The 23,725-nt window shown below is 39.1% G+C and overlaps 1 protein-coding gene across 2 annotated transcripts in view; it reads left to right on the forward strand.

Moving 5' to 3' along the window:
- The window catches only part of LOC117399689 (disks large-associated protein 1-like), a 306,080-nt gene that overhangs the window by 195,917 nt on the left and 86,438 nt on the right, over positions 1 to 23,725 (forward strand). For both annotated transcript variants that reach the window (XM_059022523.1, XM_033999025.3), the window contains exon 5: positions 8,936 to 9,150. In XM_059022523.1, the coding sequence (XP_058878506.1) occupies positions 8,936 to 9,150 (215 nt within the window). The remainder of the gene's footprint in view (positions 1 to 8,935; positions 9,151 to 23,725) is intronic.

Consider the following 23,725-nt stretch of genomic DNA (forward strand, 5'->3'; position numbering starts at 1 on the left):
GTATTTATTTAATGTGAATCAATGTGTTCCTCGACGAACAAGAGTTTTGTTCAAGCCGGGCCATGTAAAGCTGTCAGTCAGATCATTAGTTTAACAAAGCAAATTACAACTTTGATAGAAACAAATAATCACAAACCCAGTAACAACGATCTTCAATAAACAAAAAAGCATTGGAGTTTAAAATAGGAGGCGTCATAGCAAATACATTGTAGTCTTTATTATTTTTTATCCATTTGGTAGACGCCTTTATCCGAGGCTTACATTTTATTATTTAACAAGTGCTTAATTTGTGCCAGGGCTCTCCAGGGCTGAGCCACGGCACCTCTTTCCCCCTTTAGTTATGAAAGTTTTTTTTTTTTTTTTTTCACAGGTGAGCAACAATACAACCCAGCTAACAGGGTAATGCTGTAAAGTGCCACTGCATTCTCTGTTTCACGTGTTCCTTTCTCTGACCGCTGACGCTATGTGTGTATGTGTGGAATGGAACACGGAGAGTTTCGATGAACTCCCGACTGTATCATAAAGTGAGGGGGGAGGAGAAAAACGTATTTCCTAAATGAACAAATTATTATTAGTTTCCCCAGTACTGAAGGCACAAACACTAATTATTATCAATGATTACCAGTTTTATCCAGACAGAACACAGATCTGACCCCTGTGTGCTGATCTATAGGCTATTCAATGTCTACCTATTCAGTGAAATGGAACGGTCGAAAGCAACGCTGCCAGGCACTGACGTCAGACAGAAGTGACGTCAGACCGTTATCATTTTTGGTTCAATTTTGGTAAAACCAGGACCCCCCCTGAAAATATAAATACCCCGTTGCACCTCTACGCTCCCGGGACTATGTGTATGCCAAGTGTGGTTCCTTAATTAGCAGTACATTTTGAGATACAGGTGTATATAAAAGCGTCTTAATTTTTCTTTTTTTTTTAAAAAAAAAAACAGCTGTTTTTATCGCCACACTGTATCTCAAAAAGTATTTCACCAAATGCTACCACACACACCAATTTTCATGCATATCAATGGGGATTTACACCCATTTTGAGCTGGTTGTAAAATCGACTTTAAACAGAACCTTCGTTCATGTCTTAAATGTAAGTTTTGGTTTAAAAAACACAATTTGGCTGGTTACTTCCAAAATTTTGTGGGGCGTAAAACAAAATCTGCCAGCATTGCTGCTGAGGTGAAATGCCCCAAGGAGTGCAAATTGAATTATTTTGTTAGCTACAATTAGTTTAAAGGAAGCTCTCAGTTTCTATGCCTTATTATTGGTTTGCACTTGCTCTTCCTGGGTTATTTCACATCAGCAGTGTTTTTTGGGGACAAAGCATGTTACTGGCTGACTACCATGTCAGTCAATAGGGGAAGCATTGTTTTTTGACAGGAAAGAAGCCAGTGAAGAGGTGGGGACAATGTAACTTTCCAGACAAAATAACATAGGAAGTGCAAGACAGTCTATAAGCATGGCTTGCAAACAGAGTTTTCTTTAACCTAATGTGGTACCAGATATCATGATTTGAAATGTAAATAAGTTTTTGCTGTAACAATGTGTTTTTTTCAAAACTGCACCTTTTAGACCTATATAATGAATGGATGAGCGTAGTGGAGAATCTACAATTACTTTATAGGGTTTACCATTTCCATGTTATTGCCACTGGCACAACTTGAATTCAGCTTGAAGGAGGTACGGCTGTACCTCATTCAGGAAACAACTGAACAAGTAAACAAGCATCATATACCATCAAGCCTACCAAACAAATTGCCTGTTTTTACATCTGTAAAGTACAGGTGTTTTCTTATTTTCCTTCTGAAAATGAATGCAAAGTATTTGCTTTGTATGGTTATGGATATTTAATAATTGTTACAATTTCAAAATGTATGAGAGCTAAATAAAACAGCAGGTAGAGCATGTAATATGTGATATTTTAAACAAAGCCCTGATTTTTGCTTTACCTCAAACACTGAACATACTGTGTGAGCTTCTTGTGTACTGTTATGATATTCCAATTGTCTGTAGCTTCTCCCTGTTTCTGTGTGATTTCTATTCTAATGTTAACCCATGTTTGTTTCCTTGGTTACCAAGGATCTTGTCGTATTGCATCATCATTCAGTGCCTTTTTTATTTACTTAATTCTAATATTGGATGGCTTTCGCCAAGATAAAGTGACATTATAGTTGTGGGCACCAACCAAGGCATATCTTTGCTGTAATATATCAGCCTTCATATATTTTTCTCTGCCAGGTAACATGGATTTCCTATTGGCCTGATGTTTATGGCTGAAGTGTAATGCTGACTCAAGGGATCCCTGGCGCATCAGCAAACACAACGGCTGCGATGCAGGCTCCAGGGATCAAAGTGTGGCCGTCCAAGTGCCTCAGTATGGCAACTGTCTGGAATGGGCTGGGTGGGGCACTTCACAGGGGTCAAGTGGGCACCTCCCATCTTCTGTGTTGCATTGAATACCCCAAACACCTCGGGAAGGCTTGACAGTGAAGTTAGCATCCCGGCACCACAACCCGCCCAGCCTAGCCCAGTTTACTTGCCTTAGCCAACCATTTCTTTCCAGTGATGTTAACTTCCTCCATCATCTCTCTTTTGAGGTCTCTAATCGGCCTCTTTCCTCCTCAACTAGAGACAAATACTACTTCTCTCTGCCTCCTGGATAAAACCTTCAATATACACCGCAACTCCTATCCACTGAAGCCAGTATCTCTGAGAAGCCGGGTCATGGAGCGCACTACAAATCCCTGACAACACACCTCCACCGGATAAACCTGGACTCTCCACCCCCGCTGTTCCACTTCAGCGGCTTCCTCTCATATGCCTCATCCACGTAATCCTTCCATGGCACTGTTAGCTCCACCAGAAGAACAAGTCGAAGGGCAGTTGTAGGAATCTCGGGTGGGAAAATAAGGCGCTGACCAGCATATGCCTGCATTCTATAATCTCTAGCAACCTCTAATTGTCCTAAATCTTTAATAGCCTTACCTGTTAGTTGCTCGTTCTCTGTCATTCTCTGTGTGCCAGCTTTTGCTGATATTGGCGAAGGGCTGTTGATCTTATTATGCTGTTCTTCCAGTGCTAGTGCCAAGCATCGCAGCACCTGGTCATGATGCCAAGTGAAGTGACCCTGGCTCAGAGCCACCTTACATCCTGTAAAAATGTGCTTCAGGATAGCCAGTGATGAACACAAAGGTCATGCAGGGTTCCCCCCTGCCCACACATTCAGGTTCTGCAGTGATGGAATAACATCATATGTGATTTCCATTACATGAGAGTAGATGTTAAAACTTCATGCTGATTTGAACTCGGCTCTCGCCAAGAGAAGTACCAACTGAGACATAGCTTTACAGTAAACTAATGTAATCCATCTGTGTCTCCATCCATTTGTGTTTCCTTCCATGTGATGATGTAGATATCCTTCTGCCTGGTGTTGATGGCTGAAGTGAAATGCTGGCTCCAGGTATCATCTTATTTTGCCTCCCTAGCGCATCAGCACACACAATGGCTGTGATGCTGGCTCCAGGGATCAACCACAGTGCGGTCTCCCCAGCGCATCAGCATGACAACCGTCTGGATTGAGCTAAGTAGGGTACATCTCTGGGGTCTTCAAGTGGGCACCTTCCATCCTCAGTGTTTCGTCGACTAGCCCACGATACCTCAAGAGGGCTTGACGGTGATTCTGGCGTCCCAGCATCACCCCCCTCCATCCCCCACTCAACTCAGCCCAGCTTACTTACCCGTACATCAGCGTTTCTTTCTTTCTATTGTGATTGAGCAGACCAGAATCTTTTCCATCTCAACCACAGCCAGTTGCTGCTCTTCTCTGCTGCTTCAGATAAGTTCTTCACTGTGCGACGAAACTCCTGGCCACTGAATCTGACGTCTCTGAGAAACCGGGTTGTAGTGTGCCACAAATCCTCGACAACCCACCTCCACTGGGTAAACCCGGACTCTCCATCCTCGCTGTTCCGCTTCAGCGGCTAGTTGACCATACCACAGTTTCTTCCTCTCATGCGCCTCATCTACAGCATCCTCCCATGGCACTGTTAACTCTACCAGGTGAACAAGGTGTGCTGATCCAGACCACAAGACAATATCTGGTCGAAGGTTAGTGGTGGCAATCTCAGGTGGAGAAATAAGCCGTTGACCAACATCTGCCAGCATTTTCCAGTCTCTAGCAGCTTCCAGTTGTCCTGGGCGAGGATTGGTTTTAACACCTTTTCTTGGTGGTTGCTCTCCTGGGTGGAGGAATGTTGTCTTTTCTGTGTAATGTTTTGATGGAACTGGTGGCAAACTATTGGTCATGTTACGCTTGTCTTCCAATGCTAAGGCCAAACATCGCAGCACCTGGTCATAGCGCCAAGTATACTGTCCTTGGCTAAGAGCCACCTTACATCCTGTCAAAATGTGCCTTAATGTTGCAGGTGATGAACACAAAGGACATGAGGGATCCTCTCCTACCCAGAGGTGTAGGTTCTGTGGTGATGGGATAACATCATATGTTGACCTGATGAGGACACTGATCCTGCTCTGTTCCATTGTCCATAGGTCTTGCCAGCCGATCTTGTGTTGTTCCACACTCTCCCATCTCATCCATTCATACACTCAAATGCTGCCCAAAGACGATTATGTGGCACTGAACCATATGCATTAGCCAAATCCAGGAATGTCACATGGAGCTCCTTCTCCTCTCCTTTTTAGCTGATTGAATTTGTTGCCAGATCACATTGATGAGTTCTAAGCATCCTGGGATACCTGGAATGCCTGCTTTTTGTACTGAAGTGTCAATGAAGCAGTTTTAATAGGTAAATTGAGAATCTCTGAGCAATAATGCTGAAGAAAATCTTGCCTTCTACGTTTAATAATGAAATAGGGAGTAACTGACTGATGCTTGTAGAATCTTTTCTTTAGGTATAAAGACTCCACCTGCTCGGCGCCATGCTCTTGGTACAACCTGTTTTTTCCATGCCACCTTCATCAATTTCCACAGGATTCGTAGAACTCCTGAAACACTCTTGTACACTGTATAGAACTCGATTAGGCCCTGGAGATGATGACGCCCTTGCTTTTTTCACAGCTTGCTCTACTTCTTTCCACTTAGGTGCACAGTCCTCCATTTGGTATTCTGGTGGATTGATAGGTGGGATGTCTGAAGGAATTGACATAGGCTCCAAATATCTCTCCAGCTCAAACTTAGATGCTTTTATTGTGCCATTCTTCTCACTGCTGAATAACTTCTTTACAAATTTGAATGGGTCTTTATAATAGTTAGTTCTCGCACTCTCCTTCTTTTTGTAGCGGTTCTGTAGGCTCTCAGCTCTGCGCAATGTTGCAAGCTTGTCTTTTATGACCCTTTGTAACAGATTGAATCCCTCCTTCTGACTTTGTTCTGCTCTTCTCCATTGCTTCCTCAGCTGTCTCCTTTCTCTAACTAAGCGTTCAATCTCCTGCTGCCATCTAGACTTTCCAGGAATAGTTTGTACTTTTTCCTTCCTTTTTTCAACTCCAAACCTCTCGCTTTCATATACGTAGATGATGTCCCCAAATTTATCCAGCTTCTTTTCAACTGTTCCACTTAACCTTTCCAACGCAAAGCAGAGATCTGTGTTTACTGTGTCCCACACAGTTTTCTCACAAGTTCTTGGCCATTTAACTCCAGGCTTGTGCCCATTGAGGTTATTTTCTCTCTTATGCTGGTTTGTCTGATCGGGTTCACAAGGATAATTAGGTTCATCACTAGCTGTATCCATGCAAGTCCTCCTCATGTCTATGACAGGGGTGCTGATATCCTGCGAACTGTGGTTTGCTTCCTGTTGCTGGATTTCATTCGACTGACTTGACTGACTTTGTAAGAAGTACTGATCAATGTGAGGCCCTTGTCCCTTCTCCCTCAAGCATTTCATTCTCCCCTGATGAATCTTCAAACCCCTGACCATTGTCGCCTTGCTCCAGCCGCAGACACAAACCTGGAGTTCCATGTCTTTGCTAACTGCAGATCTTGAACTAGACTTTTGTGAAGTACTCTCCATACTCAAGTCGTTAACCGTGTTGTCCAACGTTGAGTCATCTTCCGCCCCCGCTCTCGCAGACTCTAGAGGTATTTTTCTCTTTAATTTCTTAGAAGCCTTGGGCGGGTGTCTCCAGCATCCTGTAAACACAGAGGTCTTTCCCTTGTTGCCAGCTGTACTATTAATAGCAGTCACTGGATGTATCAAGATCTACATGAGAGTAGATGTTAAAACTTCATGCTGATTTGAACCTAATTCGGAAGCTGATCCTCCTCTGCTCCATTGTCCACAGGTTTCACCAGCTGTTCCACATTCTTCCATCTCATCCATTCTCCCTGCTTAGCCTGAGACATGGCCTTGATACACCTCATCCTGTACTCCTGCTTTTGCACTTCACTGACTACTAACTTCCTCCTTTCAGCTGGAGCTGCTTTATGCCATCTCGGGAGAGCCAAACTGAGACCAAGGCCTCCTCCTCCCTGCCCCATGATATTGCTGATACAAAGGGCCGCTTTTGCATCTTCCCCCACATCCTTTGCTGCCCACTCGCTACGGGTGCTACCTCCCTTACATACTTGCCACATGATTCATCAGTGTCCTTTCCAGCCGAACCTTGAATTCCTTGTTAGAATTCCTCAGTTAGAGCTGAGACTGGTAGCTGTAGTCTCCCTTTACCATAGCGTGCTACCCTGCTAAGGCAGCATGGAACGCCCAGCCATTTCCTAATGTATGAACTAATCAAGGCTTCCAGTCTCTACTGTTGATAGGGAAACCTCATACACATTAAATGGCCACAGCAGCCTTGGAAGAAGACCAAACTGAAAGCACCAGACTTTAAGCTTGCTCGGGAGAGCACTACTATCGATCCTCTTCAACCCTTGATGATGGAGATGCTTCTCAACTTGGTGGGCATAACCTGCATACATGCCCATCTGATGTTACCTGCTAGTTTGCCAAGTAACCAATTGGTGCAGACTACTGTTGTAGTCATGGTGGTCGTGTTGTCCATGTGTGCTCAAAGTGGTGACAGCTGCATGCCAAAAGCCAGCTGTTCTCCTCCCACTACCCATTTTGAGGCCCTAATAATGATTTCCATTGGCATGGTGAAGGTAACTTCTCCAACAAAAAGCAGAGATCTGTGTCAACCATGTGCCAAGCCATTACTTAATTTCTTTATTAGTTTGATCAGAATAAAATAATTGAATATACCATTTAATAGAAAAATGTTACACCCAGAAGGCACCAGAAATAACTTACCAGACTAATAAATACATATTATTAACCTCATAGCACACACAGTTTTAATAAGAATCAAACCGTTTTACTGCACACCAAAGAAAGTCAAATGTGATTAAGTGCTATATTGGGCATTACGAACCATGAAATAGGATCTTTTTTTTATACAGCTGGTGTAATGCTTCTCAGATTCTGCATTTTTTAAAGTTGTTATTTTTGCATTCTTGATACCTCCTGAGAAAGTAATAGTTTATAAGGACTACAGAATGTTCTGTTTGATATGTATCCTTGAGCATTCTGAAACGAGCAATATACATTCATTTATATTGTCTTTCAGTTTATAGAATTATATAGGAGGCTGTGTGGTCCAGTGGTTAAAGAAAAGGGCTTGTACCCAGGAGGTCCTCGGTTCAAATCTCACCTCAGCCACTGACTCATTGTGTGACCCTGAGCAAGTCACTTAACCTCCTTGTGCTCTGTTTTTTGGGTGAGATGTAATTGTAAATGACTCTGCAGCTGATGCATAGTTCACACACCCTAGTCTCTGTATGTCGCCTTGGATAAAGGCGACTGCTAAATAAACAAATAATAATATCAGATGTGGATATTGGGCGCATTTATAATCACAGAAACCTTGGATTTTGCAAAAGAAAACCCAACCCTTTTGCATGTATTCCCTGAAAATGTTTGAAACGTAACTTTGGAGTAAATTCCTTTGTATGGTAATGACATCTGATATTAACTTTACTGTACAGTTTTAGAAACATTATTAAAACTTGTATTTACTCTTAATAGTAAAACTCAGAATAAAAGTATATCTCAAATGCCCCTCAAACAGCAGCTGTCTGTCTTCAGGAGCTACAAATATTCAGTCATCTTGGTTTCACTTTGTATTGAATTATTATAGAGCAAAAACATATATAACCAAATGAATAGAAATGTGCCATTGCCAGCTCATCTGGTGCATTAGTAATAAGATCTGTGGATTTATTTTTTTATTATTATTATAAAGTGAGTGAAGTAATAAAAGGGATTAAGGTAAAAAAATAAAAAATCAATGGAATCTGTTGCAATAAGAATAAAAAAGGCAGAGGTATCATAAACCTCAAACGGAAAGTCATCTCCTTTTTTCTCCTGATGTTTTTGCAGTGAGTGTGTATTATTACATTACTCTTTTCCAGTTAGCTTTTCCATGGTTGCTCTTATAGAAGTATCCATAAACCTCTATGTTTTTATGGTCCCACAAAAATAAAAATAGATTACAAAAGAAACAAAACATAATATATGGGCCTTGCAAACTAACATGATTTTAAAATTAAAACAAACGTGTCATAGTGCCCTTCAAAGTTATATTCCTCTTTATCACTGACCAGAATAATGACATATTTATTAGCAAACTATAGTGCTGTTTTTATAAGATTGCCATGGCTATGTTTCTGGGCTGACCTTATTGAGGAAGCCGTGCCTTAAGGGATCTCTCTTTGAACAGATGCCCAAGTTGCTAAAAAGGTGTATTGGTGCAATCATGTAAAACCATCTAATTGCTTTGCTCTGAAAAAGGATGCAGTAAATAAGGAGAATGTAACACGTCACAAGCTGCTGAATCCACAGCAAAGTCTTTAAACAGAATAACAATACAAATTTCCGAAATGTGTAAAGATGTTTTTTATCCTTATCCGACAGGTTCCTCAAGATGAATGGACCGGCTTTACTTCCCTCAGCAAAGATGATGAAATTCCATTTCGCCGGATGCGCAGCGGCAGTTACATAAAAGCCATGGCAGATGATGACAGTGGGGACTCTGACACCAGCCCAAAGCCCTCTCCCAAGATTCAAGCACGGAGGGCAAGCTATCTGAAGGCCACCCAGCCATCCTTGACAGAAATGACTACTCTCCAGTAAGACTTCAGCACTATTTTGAAAACATTTTGCATAGTTCTTATGATGTGTTTACATGAGATAAAACATTAATAGAACTAGAGCCTTACTTATTGTCCCCATGCAGGAGATGAAATCGTATGTACGCAGTATGTTGCACTATTTCTCCATATATATATGGGCTGTCACTCACAGTCATTCATTGTTTGTAAAGATAAAAAATTAAATCACAGATAGAGAAAATAAATATTCAGTCTTAAGAAACCCATCATGCAAAACTAGCAACTTTGTTTATGGTATATTTATAAGAGAGTACAGAATCACCTATCAAACATAAGGAATAAAAAAGTTTTACAAAAAAGGAACATAACATGAATGACCTGCATTTAATCACGTGCATTTAAAGTATATAATAATATGTGAGCACGGGGTTGCGCAGATTTAGTTCACGTGCTGGGATTCAAGTGAATAATTAATTAGTAATTGAATCCCGGCACAACAGTATATATAGATGCACGTTTTAGTCACTCGGGGTTGTGTGTTCGGTGAGTGGAGAACGGGTGTGGAGAAGGAGAAAAAGTAAAGAAAAAGTAAAGTTTCTTTGACTCACCATGTTTGTTTGTCTGTTCGTGCGCTGTCTGTTTACTGTTTTGTCGTTTTGTTTGTCTGTTTATTTTGGCCTCAAGTGCCGTGTGCTGTTTTTGTTTAAAACCTTTTATTAATTGTTCATTATTAAACCGTGCAACAGCGCAACTCACATTTCACCTCGCAGTACTGTGTGTTTCTTCCGGATCTGACGTCACCACTACAGCCTGCTTGTCACACATGGTCATCAAGTTTTTCATCATAGCTCGAATTTTGAATTTACAACCATGGCGGGGGATGCATGTTACTGACATATTTGTTGTTCTTAAGCTCTCTGTAAAGTTTGGAAAGTAATGCAAAATTAATATTTAGGGTTTCTTAATTTGTCTTGAAAAACACTGAAGTCCAGAATGCTTTCATGAGCGAGGAATTACATAATTGAATATATTTCTTACTAGTTTTTTAACTGTACTATTTTTAAATATCCTCTCAATCACATATTATATTATGCTGGTTAATGGGTTACAGATTTTTTGCTGAATGATATGCTCCTTCATTCTTTTATGTATCTGTGTCTTTGAGCTATACTTTCTCAAGCAATAGATATAGAAGTAGTTAGGTCATTACATCATTTGATGTATAAATAGTCATTCCGAATTTTCATTTTGTGACCATTCTTGTCTGAAGCACCTAATTATTTGTACCAGTTATGTCAATTGCATTACTTAAAACGTTAATGAAGTCAAGTCAATCAAAAGCAATCTAACTTTTGTTTATTTTTAGCTTAAATAATGTGTAAGTAAAAAGGTAAAGCAAAGGTATATTCAAATGGAGATATTTAGCTTTGAGAGTTTTGTGGTGCTACACTGCTACACATCTAAAAGAAGTAATTGTTTTCATGTAGCACTCACGCCCGCCAGCTCTGCTGCAGCTAACTGTTCCGAGGTGAAATCCGGCAAGGCACTGTAGTACCAGATATCTGTTTTAAAATTAAAATGAATGCTGGCTATGACACGTTTCTTTCAAATCTGCACATTTGAGACCTATGTTATTAATGAAAGTGCAAATTGGCAAAGATTTATGGAATTATTTTGTTAACTGCAATTACTTTAAAAAAAGGTGTTATATTTTTACAGACAGAAATACATGAGCACATGTAGCAGTTATGTTAAAAACACTGTGACTTTTATTTGGGTTTTTAAAAAATGTTTAAGGTCCAAAGACTTTGTTCTGTGGATATAATTTAATATCTCATCAGAAACTGTCCTTCATTATCCCTGAAAGAACCAAGAGTGTTTTTAATTAACTTATAGTGCCGTATTGGAAGGTGTGGTTAATTAAATAATAGGCCTAGGGACTTTTTTAAACTACTGTAATTACATTTCAAAATATATTTTAATTTCATGTATGCTTGGGGGTGAAAGAGTGTAACTGCTATCTGAAGCATCTCTTAATATGCAATATTCTTCCTAAGGGGTTTGGAATGATTTCTGGTTACAAATGAGCATTCATATAGTGTCAGGAATATAAATAAGTAAGGATATTTTTTGCTTGGGTAGGTTTTATTTGGAGGACCTTTTTAACCCCTGCGACTTGACAGGTAAACAGATGGATTCAATTTTTGAATATACTACTTAGCTTTTTCTAGGGATCAAGATTTTCCACAAAGAGGAGTTTCATAGGTTACTTTACAACCAGTTCTGGCACCCAGAATGGAACGTTCTTTTTCTAGATTCATGATGTTATCATACCATCATACTATAGTTTTGGAAATGCACGTTCCAAGCGTGTGATGCCTGGAGGGGGTAGGCCAGTGCCAGTTTGGTACGATTAACATTGTTCCATGGGTCAAAATGCATAAAATTCAAGGGACAAATTGAATAATCGTCATCTTACTGAGACTGAATTACACTGCCTTATTTCTTGTAATCCTTTTGCAAATCTTGTATTAAGAAATGCATATCACACTACATCAAAACAAATAATGCAGATCCAATGAAACTTGATGCAAAAAAGCCAACCAGTGACAGGGCACAGAGCTATATCAGCACTTCCCAATGATTTTTTTTATGTTAGATTTCGAATTTCCATTTTTGTCAGTTTTTCATTAAGTATATGGAAAATTACAAAGCGGTATGTAATTCAATATGTTAACGTAACATTATTCAGCAGGCTTCATTCGAATTTATGAAACAAAATTAGTTAATTCTGTAGGGTAATGCAAACTTTTGGCCATAGCTGTAGCATTGAATCCCACTGTAGATTGTTTGTTAATACAAAATAATTATCTTATAATAATTACAGTAGTTATAGCCTTTCTTTGAAAAATTCATTGATTTGAAGTTCATTTTACAGTGTAGCGATTCTGATAGTCACAAAGCTGAGTAACCAGAAAAACGAAGCACATAAAAAAATAAACTTCAGTTAAATTAGCAGTAGCCATACCATGTCAGCACAATTTTAGCATGGCACATTAAGGAATCCCTTTTGTGCTATGAGGCAGTCTTAATAGAAACATTTAACAAATAATTGCATTTAACTATCCTTGGAGATATAAAAAAAAAAACAGAGATGACCAGTAGAGCACTCCAGTTACATCTGTTATAAACGTGGACGGCCATGATTAGTACATTTAATTTCTATAATATCATTCTAAAATCTTACAAAGTCATTGTAAACACCCTTTTTAATGCAATGGGTGTTTCATTATTGATACGTTCTTATGATGCATGCTATATGAAATATTGGCATAGCTTCTCCGTGATTACCATAAAATGACACCCACTGGCGTGGCACTCAGAAGTTTGTTGTAAACCCTTGTCAAAATAAAAAGGCCAGGATCAAGGGATTTTTTTCAGGGATAATTGCACAACAATCATAGCGTGCTACTTCTGTTTTCATTGGAAATGTAGCCATATGGTTCCGCTGATTGTATTTATTACCACGTGGAAGATGAGGCATAACAAAAAGAAGGTTCATAAAGCAACACTGCAAAAAGTTTTATGAAAAGTCATAAACACATTTTTTAAAGAGTCACTCCCTGTGTTTGCACATGATCAGTAACGTGTATGTCTGGCATGAGACTCAATGACACTTTGACAATGCTTTTACATCACACTAATCATATGCTGTGCACATCGTTGTGAAAGCTGGGCCCAATTTTGGATAAGGATGTCCTGCAGAGTCCTGGGTAGCACTGAGTGGGCTGCTATTACCCAAGCCTGCTCAGTAGGGTTCAGGTCAGGAGATCTTGCTGGCTAATTCATTCTCTCAGTTGCTTCCTGCTCAAGATAAGAAGCGATGATTGTTTTGATTGATGATGGGTTTTGCCCGACTACATCAACATAAGTTTGCACTATCAGATGGAGGATTTCATCTCAATACTTTACAGCAGTCAGGGTGCCTTTCTGGGTAGCATGGAGGTCCCTCCTTCTCTGTATGCTGATTTCAACCCACACCACGACAGATCCTACTCCATATCTATCATATTCTACAAAATGCTGCAGCAACAAACGTTCATGACGTTGTCTCCAGATCCTGGAATACCAGTTAATAAAGATAGAATCTGGATTCATCAGTGTCAGAGGTGCACACTATTAAGCCTATTCTGGACCAGCCTCATAAAGCTTGTCTGTGAACCAGCTGTGCAGAAATTCTAACACCTGTTAAATTATGGTAATTTCTCAATTGGGTAGCGTTTGCAAAAGGTTGGAATAAGGGAATCGTCCCGAGATGTTGTGACTAACTGAGCGTCAACATCAGTCACAGATAGGCATTTAATTTAAGCTCATAGCTAACCAAATAATTCCACTATGTCTTATCTAATGAACTTCCAACATGCCGTAGTTTACAGGTTTTCCTATTTTGAAAGACACACACATTCATGGTATTATTTTTGGTGCAATTATTGAGCTGCATTCGGTTTCGAGTTCAGCATTTAAACCTTTGGGGTCCTATGTCGGACATTACAATTTTTCCTTTCCAGTCGGAAAAGCCGATTTGAGCAAAATACATAATCCCTTCACCACAGACATAACATGGACATAAACAAACAATATAGCGGCTTCCGCATCATGTGCTCAAAGAAAATCGTAGACATTTGCCAAGCTTTCTGAGATGTTATAGTAATAAAATAATGACTTGGATAGCGTTATTTGAGTGATCAGGAGATGATTTATCAGTATGCACTACTATGAAGAGATATGTGATAAATACAGCAAACAAAGAGTGGGGCAGGGCTGGAGTGTCCTTTTGATATGCAGTGCCTTTTAAACCTGTTTTACTGTGAATAAAATTACTTTTAAACAGCACATGTAAAATAAGCAGCTTGTGTCAAAATAAATTAGACCTGACACACCTGACAGGACTGCAAAGGGTCAAAGACATCCATAGGAACACAAATGAATTGAAAATATGCGAGTCATAGGAAATATCTGTGATTAGTTCCTGAGAAAGAGAGCCAAAGAGTGAAAGAGTTTGCTTCTGAAAATTGGTGTTAAATTAAGCCTGGTCAATAAAAATTATACAAAACAATGCATTCAAGCCAGAAATTAAGGACTGATGTCAGCAGCGTGTGATAAGTAATGCCCTGTGTAAATCGCGATTTCATGGGCTGCGCGGAAATCGTGAAATTTTTCGCAATTTTTACAATGTTCTTAAGAAATTAAAAATAAATTATTTCATAATTATTTGTATTTCAATTAACAAAACTGTACAGCTCTGCTGTGTGCCTGCATGTACTATTCGCCATATGCAGTGATTATGTCATATGACTATATGCGATCAAGGTGGGAAATTAAAATACTACACACTATAAACAAGATAATGGATGTCTCTAAAAAGGCTAAAAATGTGTCTGCAGCAGTTTACGTAAAGCAGTATCCAGCAGAAGTTTTACACAGAGATGGAGGTAAGCTCTTCTGTACGTCCTACAACATTACTGTAGATCACTACCGAAAATCGTCTGTTGACAAGCATTTAGATTCAAGTATTCACCGAAAGAGAAATGCGGACATCTCCAGAGCAGTACTGCAACTGCTTTACTTGCAAAGAAACAAAAAAGTGACTTCCATGTTCCAAAAGCTCGAGGCTACTCCACGGCGATAACCATACAGACAGGCGCTGAACGAATGCTTGCTGTATTAACATCGAGGAGAAGAGTGTCCGCTCCATGGAGAGAACTACTACACAAAACCTTCCACTCCAAGACTGTGCTCGTAAAGGCATTGCCCAGCATAGGCTGCTTGAAAATGCTGTTTGAAGAGGCCCAGAAGTAGGTCATGTCTGGACATCCCAATAGTTTCTGGCTTCACTTAAACGGTCCTGGTGAAATCCCTTATAAAGGTTTCCCATAGTAAAAGCATAACAAAGTGTATTAAAGCATAGTGAAAGCATGGTAAAGCAAAGAAAAGCATTGTAAAGCACAGTTAGGTATGGTAAAACATACTGGGGCAAACTTGATAAGCCTACAGTTTATATTTGACCTCACTACCTCTAAATCCTGGCTACAGTGTCTGGACCAGGTTGACAAGGATTGCCAAAACAGGTTGTGATAGAAATCCAGATCTAAAAAACTAACCTCTTGTGGGGATTTTTTTGGAGCTGCAACCTGCTACGGCCACAATTTTTTTAAAGCTAATACTTTTTTTATCTGCCACCTCTTGCATGTGAGATAATAAATACAATGTTTCAGTTTCAGTTTCAGTTTTACTCACACACAGATTATTTTGCACTCTGATGTATTGGGAATTTATTTTGACACACCACGACTGTATATTTTAAGCATTGTACTGGTGGTTGTGCTGTCCTGAGCTATTGGTGATCCAGCTGAGAAAATAGTAGTTATAATGTTAACTTTACTCAGTCTTTGTTCTTTGGACAAGTCCCAGAAGACTACTTACAGGTCCGGTTTTATTGGAGTTTGACCTCAAAAGTTAAATCTAAGCAATGATTTTTTTTTTTCTTTTGCACCAAAGTTTTAATCTTTTAATCCTGCCCATATGACCTTTAGCTGTATTCATTCAGGATTGATTTTTCTAGAGGGACCGAAAGTGTCAGGCACATTAGCATTTTACTAAGTGCAGTTAACTCTTCCTCACTTAGATATTTCTGTAGTTAGAGATTTCCTTTCATGCTGAAGTGCCTTTGAGTCTGCAGAGTTTTATTTTAACTTGAATTTGAATCTCCATTCCATGTAACATCCTTCATGTAAAAAGACTAAAAGCAAAGTAAAAGAGAACATTATATTCACGTGAACTTTCCGGAAGATATCCAATATGAAAAAAAGACAATGTGGCTCATTTACGAATGTTGTGAGCCAGAAATCTAAATGAAGAACACATTTATCATCCAGCATCCTAGATTATAATCACCCATCTATAAAAAGCAAATATCATCTATAACTATAAAACACTGAATATGTAGCAATGCTAAAATAAACTTTGAAAATTAAATGACACACATTTCTACTTAACAGTAAGTCTTTCCCATATTGCAGTACACATTCAAGCGAATTAAAATAATGTATAGAGACTACAATGTTATAAAACAAATGTCCTACTTGTAATAGCTTACCCATGTGTGTGTGTGTGTGTGTGTGATATATATATATATATACACACATTGTAAGAGAGCAGGGAGAGTGTCAGATTTTTCCCTGCTAAAAACATGTGCAAATGCACGTTTGTGGAGGTTAATTGGGGAATTATCACCCGCACCTGGGCATGATTGTAAATTAGAACCAGGTGCAGGGTTTAAAAAGAAAGCAGTCAGTCTGCTCAAGGCTGTGGTGTGAAGAGCCAGGTTGTGAGTGTGTCCAACCGTAAAAAGGTATTGTGTAAAACAATCTGTTGTGGTTTGTGGACGGGGAAACAGCTTAGCTGTCCTGTGTTAGTCAGGGAAGATCCTGTGTTTAGTTAGTGCTCCGAATGGGAGCTAGGTGTTTGTTTTGTTTGTTTTTTGTGTAAATACTAAAAATAGCACGTCAGCGCTTATAAAATTCCATTTCGGTGTCCTGGGTCTATTTTTAAAGGGGAAAAGAACCCGAGTGGTGCAAGCTCATTTACAATATATATATATATATATATATATATATATATATATATATATATATATATATATATATACATACATATATAATTATTCAGTATCATCAGCCAATCAGCTTAGAGCTCTAGCGGGCTTCTAGTAGACAGTAGATGCCCAGTGGAACGTCACCACATCCACTGTGAATCAAGCTTAAAATCAAAAATCAATCCGCACAAATGCTGGGTTTTTCATTTTGACTTGCTGTAATGAAAGCTCAGTTCACATCTATTGGACAGCAAGTACTAAACAAAGACACGGTTGGTCCAAATTGTATTTAATTATCCACCACAACCAACCAATCAATACTTTGCACCGACAAAAGCAACCAGTCCTGTACCCGCAATCACAGCCTGTCAGCTCAACGAGCTCAGCGTCTTTCAAAAACAACCAGACACAGACAATTCAGTAATATTTCTCCATTCATGTATCTGCCAATGTCCAAATAAGATATAAGCAACTCTGACTAGTAAACAGTTACATTTTTCATACATTTTTCATACATTTATTAGTTTTTTTCTCTGTGTATGTTCCTTTTTTTAGGGACTATTTTCCGAAAACTTTTCTAAGCAGAAGGGTACCCAAGTTCAAGGTAAATCTAGTTATTAAAGTGTTGTTTTAAAGAAAATAATGAGAAAAATTGTTCCAGTCACAGTCAACTACCACACAGTACAGCCCTCACTATCACCTAAATATAGATAAATACAGTCATTTTACCACTAAAATAGAATAATATAATATTTATTTTGGTACATTCAGTGAAAATAAACTTACTAGTACCTATTGAGTAAACACTGCCTGTAGTAGTTCTACAAAACATTGTGTTGTGTATATTAAGTGGCTTAAAATTGAATTTTAATTGCTTCTTTATATTTCCCTTAATATGTTATGTTGTCTGAAGTCATTCTAAGTGGTTCTGAGTTCTGTTGCTTCAATATTGAGGTACAGTCGCCACCACGGAGATTGAAGTTGATCCGCCCCGCAGGTGAACAGGATTTATTTACATATTGTAGTGCTGAGCTGCGGGGTTTCCAGGATATAATGAGACAGACATTTGTGAGCTGACAGGCTGTGACTGTCAGTTGCGGGTACAGGAGTAGAAGCAGTAGGAAACGGCTGTATTTATTATATTTTTAGCTTTTATTAATATTATTATTATTATTATTTATTTCTTAGCAGACGCCCTTATCCAGGGCGACTTACAATCGTAAGCAAATACATTTCAAGTGTTACAATACAAGTAATACAATAAGAGCAAGAAATACAATAACTTTTGTTCAAGTGTGACAAACCACAATAATACAGCAGATAATAGTGATAGTTACAGCTTTTAGTGAACAATGGCTCTTATTCCTCTCCTGTCATGCACAAACTCAACCTGTCAACTCTCAATTCTCCCACCGCCAGATCCCGCTTCTCTTTCAAACTGTCATCTCCACGCACACACCCAAGTCCCTCCCCCTTCCTCACTCATCCAACACTCCCTATCTCTGACGTCGTGTCAGACCTGCTCCCACCCCCCTCAGTGATGCACTCACACACAGGCACATAAGTAAGGCCCTGTGTAAATCGCGATTTCACGGGCTGCGCGGTAATCGTGAAACTAGCCCAATACCGTGATTTTTACAATATTCTTAAGTAATAAAAATAAATTATTTTATAATTATTGTTTGTATTTCATACAAAAAAAATCACATTAACAAAACTGTACAGCTCTGCTGTGTGCCTGTGTGTACTAGTGCTGTGCCGTGATTATGTCATGTGACGATATGCAATCTAGGCGGGAAATTAAAATACTACACACTGTAAACAAAGAAAATTTATGTCTCTAAAAGCAGTGTCCGGCAGGTTAACACAGTGATGGAGGTAAGCTCTTCTGTACGTCCTACAATGTTGCTGTAGATCAGTACCAAGAATCAGTTGTTGACAGGCATTTAGATTCAAGTATTCACCGAAAGAGAAAGGCGGAAATCCAGAGCAGTACTGTGACTGCTTTACTTGCAAAGAAACAAAAAACGGTGACTTCCATGTTCCAAAAGTCCACTGAAAACCGTGAAGCACGAAACACATTAAATTTTGACCTGACAGAGGTGTTTGTTTGTGCAAATAGCCCTCTTGAAAAATTGGACAACCAAAAGTTAAGTAAATTCTTCAGACTGAGTGTAGCAAATGGTGGAGTGATTCCTTCATCAGCCCAGCTGAGACGTGAATACTTACCTAAAGTTGCCGAGTATCACAAGCAGGAGATTATGGAATTGGTAAAACAGTCTGGTTGCTTGTCAGTGGTCACTGATGAGTAGACTGATGCCCAAGATCAGTATGAGTTACACGTTGTATTTGTTTTGCAAGACCTAAATAGTGAACATGCATCTTACGCACTAGAACTGAAAGCTGTCCTTGCAGATACACTTTACCTACAGGCTGTTAATTACAACACCGTTTCACAAGCTATTGTAAAGTGCTTGAATAACTTTAACTTTGATTTTGAAGTCAGTGCATTTATCTCTATGTTTGATGTTTTAAAAAATACATTACAAATACATTCCGCGAAATATGATACTTTACCTGTGACACTGCCATGAATTTTCACAAGGCCTTACACAAGCACCAAAACACACAAAGAACACTAACAGATCTGAGCAAGAATAACCCAGTTTACAAACAGACATTATTTACAGAGTACTTCCATCCCCTTCCCCAGTCCATAATTAGGTCCATTCCCACATTGTCCCCAGCTTTTTGAAGCAACGTTGCATTGTTTAGCAAGCACGCAGCATCTAACAGAGACATTTTATTTACACTGAATTTTAGTGCTGATGCTCATTGCTTTTCTCTTTCCAGTCATGCTTTCATGCTGTTGCAGTCAGTGCTGTTTTTGCAAACTTTAAATAAACTCGACACTGCATACGCTATTTATCTGATATAAACGACTGCCCGAAATAACCCTGTACGGTGTAAGTGGTGGCGACTGTATAACCATTTTTCTTTAGACCTGTTTTTGAGCCTGTCTGAAGGATCCTAAGAGTTGAAACAAACAGTCTTCCTCATTATATTCAAATCAAATGACAATGTAACCTTTGAACCCCACTTACAGCACTCTGTGTGTGTGTGTATATATATTATTATTATTATTATTATTATTATTATTATTATTATTATTTATTTCTTAGCAGACGCCCTTATCCAGGGTGACTTACAATTGTTACAAGATATCACATTATTTTTACATACAATTACCCATTTATACAGTTGGGTTTTTACTGGAGCAATCTAGGTAAAGTACCTTGCTCAAGGATACAACAGCAGTGTCCCCCACCTGGGATTGAACCCACGACCCTCCGGTCAAGAGTCCAGAGCCCTGACCACTACTCCACACTGCTGCCCATATACAGTACTGTGCAAAAGTTTTAGGCAGGTGTGAAAAAATGCTGTAAAGTAAGAATGCTTTCAAAAATAGACATGTTAATAGTTTATCTGCTGACAACTGTGCAAAGAAACTTTACAATTTTACAACAAGACCCATCTACAGCGCCTATTTTCAAGACACCCCCCTTGATGTCATATAGAAGAGACAAGAATATAAGAGAATATGTGGTACACAGTGCTATTCGTCCTTCTGGGGAACCTTTGAAACCACGATGTAATACCTGTAAATACATTCATTCTGAAACAGATATCAGAGGCATAAAATCTTCATTCAACATTCATTAACATTTTACATGTACCTCTAAAGGAATAGTCTACTGCATTATCTGCAAGAAATGCAACACATTGTATATTGGGGAAACTAAAAAGCGTTTAGCAGACCGGTTTGTAGAACACTTAAGAAGCATTTGCATTAACACCACTGCATTTCCAGTAGCCCGTCACTTCAACCGTGATGATCACAGTGCTGAAGACATCACAGTCTGTGTGATCAATCAGTGCTATGGAGCAAATGTTGCTCGGAAACAAAAGGAACGAGAGTTTATCTTCAAAGTGGGAACTTTGGAACCTCTGGGAATGAACATTCTATTAATAATCATGACACCATCCACAGAATTTTTGTATAATTACAATTCTTGAATAACAACAAGTTTACTTTTCTTTTTTAACAGCTGAATAAGGGGTTTTGCCCAAAATGTACTGAAAAGAAAAGATGTTTTAATCTTTTACACTTTTTGTGTACATTTTTTAAAAACCTTTTCTTTCATATATATATACAGTACTGTGCAAAAGTTTTAGGCAGGTGTGAAAAAATGCTGTAAAGTAAGAATGCTTTCAAAAATAACTAAATGCAAAGTGAGTGAACAGAAGAAAAATCTAAATCAAATCCATATTTGGTGTGACCACCCTTTGCCTTCAAAACAGCATCAATTCTTCTAGTTACACTTGCACAAAGCCAGGGATTTTGTAGGCATATAGTCAGGTGTATGATTAAACAATTATACCAAACAGGTGCTAATGATCATCAATTCAATATGTAGGTTGAAACACAATCATTAACTGAAACAGAAACAGCTGTGTAGGAGGAATAAAACTGGGTGAGGAACAGCCAAACTCAGCTAACAAGGTGAGGTTGCTGAAGACAATTTACTGTCAAAAGTCATACACCATGGCAAGACTGAGCACAGCAACAAGACACAAGGTAGTTATACTGCATCAGCAAGGTCTCTCCCATGCAGAAATATCAAGGCAGACAGGGGTTTCCAGATGTGCTGTCCAAGCTCTTTTGAAGAAGCACAAAGAAACAGGCAACGTTGAGGACCGTAGACGCAGTGGTCGGCCAAGGAAACTTACTGCAGCAGATGAAAGACACATCATGCTTAGTTCCCTTCGCAATCAGAAGATGTCCAGCAGTGCCATCAGCTCAGAATTGGCAGAAAACAGTGGGACCCTGGTACACCCATCTACTGTCCGGAGAAGTCTGGTCAGAAGTGGCCTTCATGGAAGACTTGCGGCCAAAAAGCCATACCTCTGACGTGGAAACAAGGCCAAGCGACTCAACTATGCACGAAAACACAGGAACTGGGGTGCAGAAAAATGGCAGCAGGTACTCTGGACTGATGAGTCAAAATTTGAAATATTTGGCTGTAGCAGAAGGCAGTTTGTTCGCCACAGGCTGGAGAGCGGTACACGAATGAGTGTCTGCAGGCAACAGTGAAGCATGGTGGAGGTTCCTTGCAAGTTTGGGGCTGCATTTCTGCAAATGGAGTTGGAGATTTGGTCAGAATTAATGGTCTCCTCAATGCTGAGAAGTAGAGGCAGATACTTATCCTTCATGCAATACCATCAGGGAGGCATCTGATTGGCTCCAAATTTATTCTGCAGCATGACAACGACCCTAAACATACAGCGAAAGTCATTAAGAACTATCTTCAGTGTAAAGAAGAAGAAGGAGTCCTGGAAGTGATGGTATGGCCCCCACAGAGCCCTGATCTCAACATCATCGAGTCTGTCTGGGATTACATGAAGAGAGAGAAGCAACTGAGGCTGCCTAAATCCACAGAAGAACTGTGGTTAGTTCTCCAAGATGTTTGGGCCAACCTACCTGCCGAGTTCCTTCAAAAACTGTGTGCAAGTGTACCTAGAAGAATTGATGCTGTTTTGAAGGCAAAGGGTGGTCACACCAAATATTGATTTGATGTAGATTTTTCTTCTGTTCACTCACTTTGCATTTTGTTAATTGATAAATATAAACTATTAACATGTCTATTTTTGAAAGCATTCTTACTTTACAGCATTTTTTCACACCTGCCTAAAACTTTTGCACAGTACTGTATATGGGCAGCAGTGTGGAGTAGTGGTTAGGGCTCTGGACTCTTGACCAGAGGGCCGTGGGTTCAATCCCAGGTGGGGGGACACTGCTGCTGTACCCTTTAGCAAGGTACATTACCTAGATTGCTCCAGTAAAAACCCAACTGTATAAATGGGTAATTGTATGTAAAAATAATGTGATATCTTGTAACAATTGTAAGTCACCCTGGATAAGGGCGTCTGGTAAGAAATAAATAATTATAATAATAATCTTTCTGTTGGTAGGGTGGTAAGTGAGGACCAGAGGGATTCTATCATCTGTGTGTTGTATATTGTTATTATATAAAGCATTTTTTTCTATTTATATTTGAAATGAGGGATTTCGCTTTAGTGATGATCTTGTCCAGAAAGACACAATTTCCTCGCTTTTGGCGAAGAAATCTTGATCGTCGCTGCAAATATGTCTTAACAGTTGTGAATAGGGAATCGAGTCACGGCAAGCCTTAGGGTGTGAGGAGTCATACTGCAGATATGAATGAGAATCAGTTGGTTTGTAGTACACAGTGGTGTTAATGGTGGAATTCAAAACAGTGATGGAAATGTCTAAGAAAGATATACTATTGCCAGTTTCTGATATGTTCCATGTGAAATCTAGGGCTGGGTGGAAATTTGTTACTGACTGAATGAACTGTTTTAAATCCTCATTGGAGTTGGTGGAAGTTCCAAAGATGTCATCAATGTACCTTAGATATAGTTTAGGTGTGTTTCTATTGTATTGTTGTAAAAATTTGTTTTCAACCGATCCCACAAAAAGGCAAGTATATGATGGTCCCATTTTAGTTCCCATGCTAACACCCCTTACTTGAATGTAAAAATGACCATCAAAGAAAAATGTGATGAAATGTGAAAAATTCAATGTGAGCACAAGTTCAGCCAGTCTCAGAAGGATATCTGTTGGAGGTTCTTTCACTATCCGTTCATCAAGAAAGTGCTTTATTGCAATTAACCCATCATTATTTGGTATAACAGTGTACAGGGTTTTAATGTCCATTGTAAAAGGAATAATATTATCACAAGGGTGCTGTTCTTTGAAATTATCCAATTGTTTTAGAAAATGTGTAGAATCTTTAACATAGGAAGGCAGTGATTCAACAAGGGGTTTAAAGATTTCATCAAGAAATTTGGAGATCA

This window comes from Acipenser ruthenus, chromosome 4 (assembly GCF_902713425.1).
Source record: "Acipenser ruthenus chromosome 4, fAciRut3.2 maternal haplotype, whole genome shotgun sequence".
In the NCBI taxonomy this organism is placed as follows: Eukaryota; Metazoa; Chordata; class Actinopteri; order Acipenseriformes; family Acipenseridae; genus Acipenser; species Acipenser ruthenus.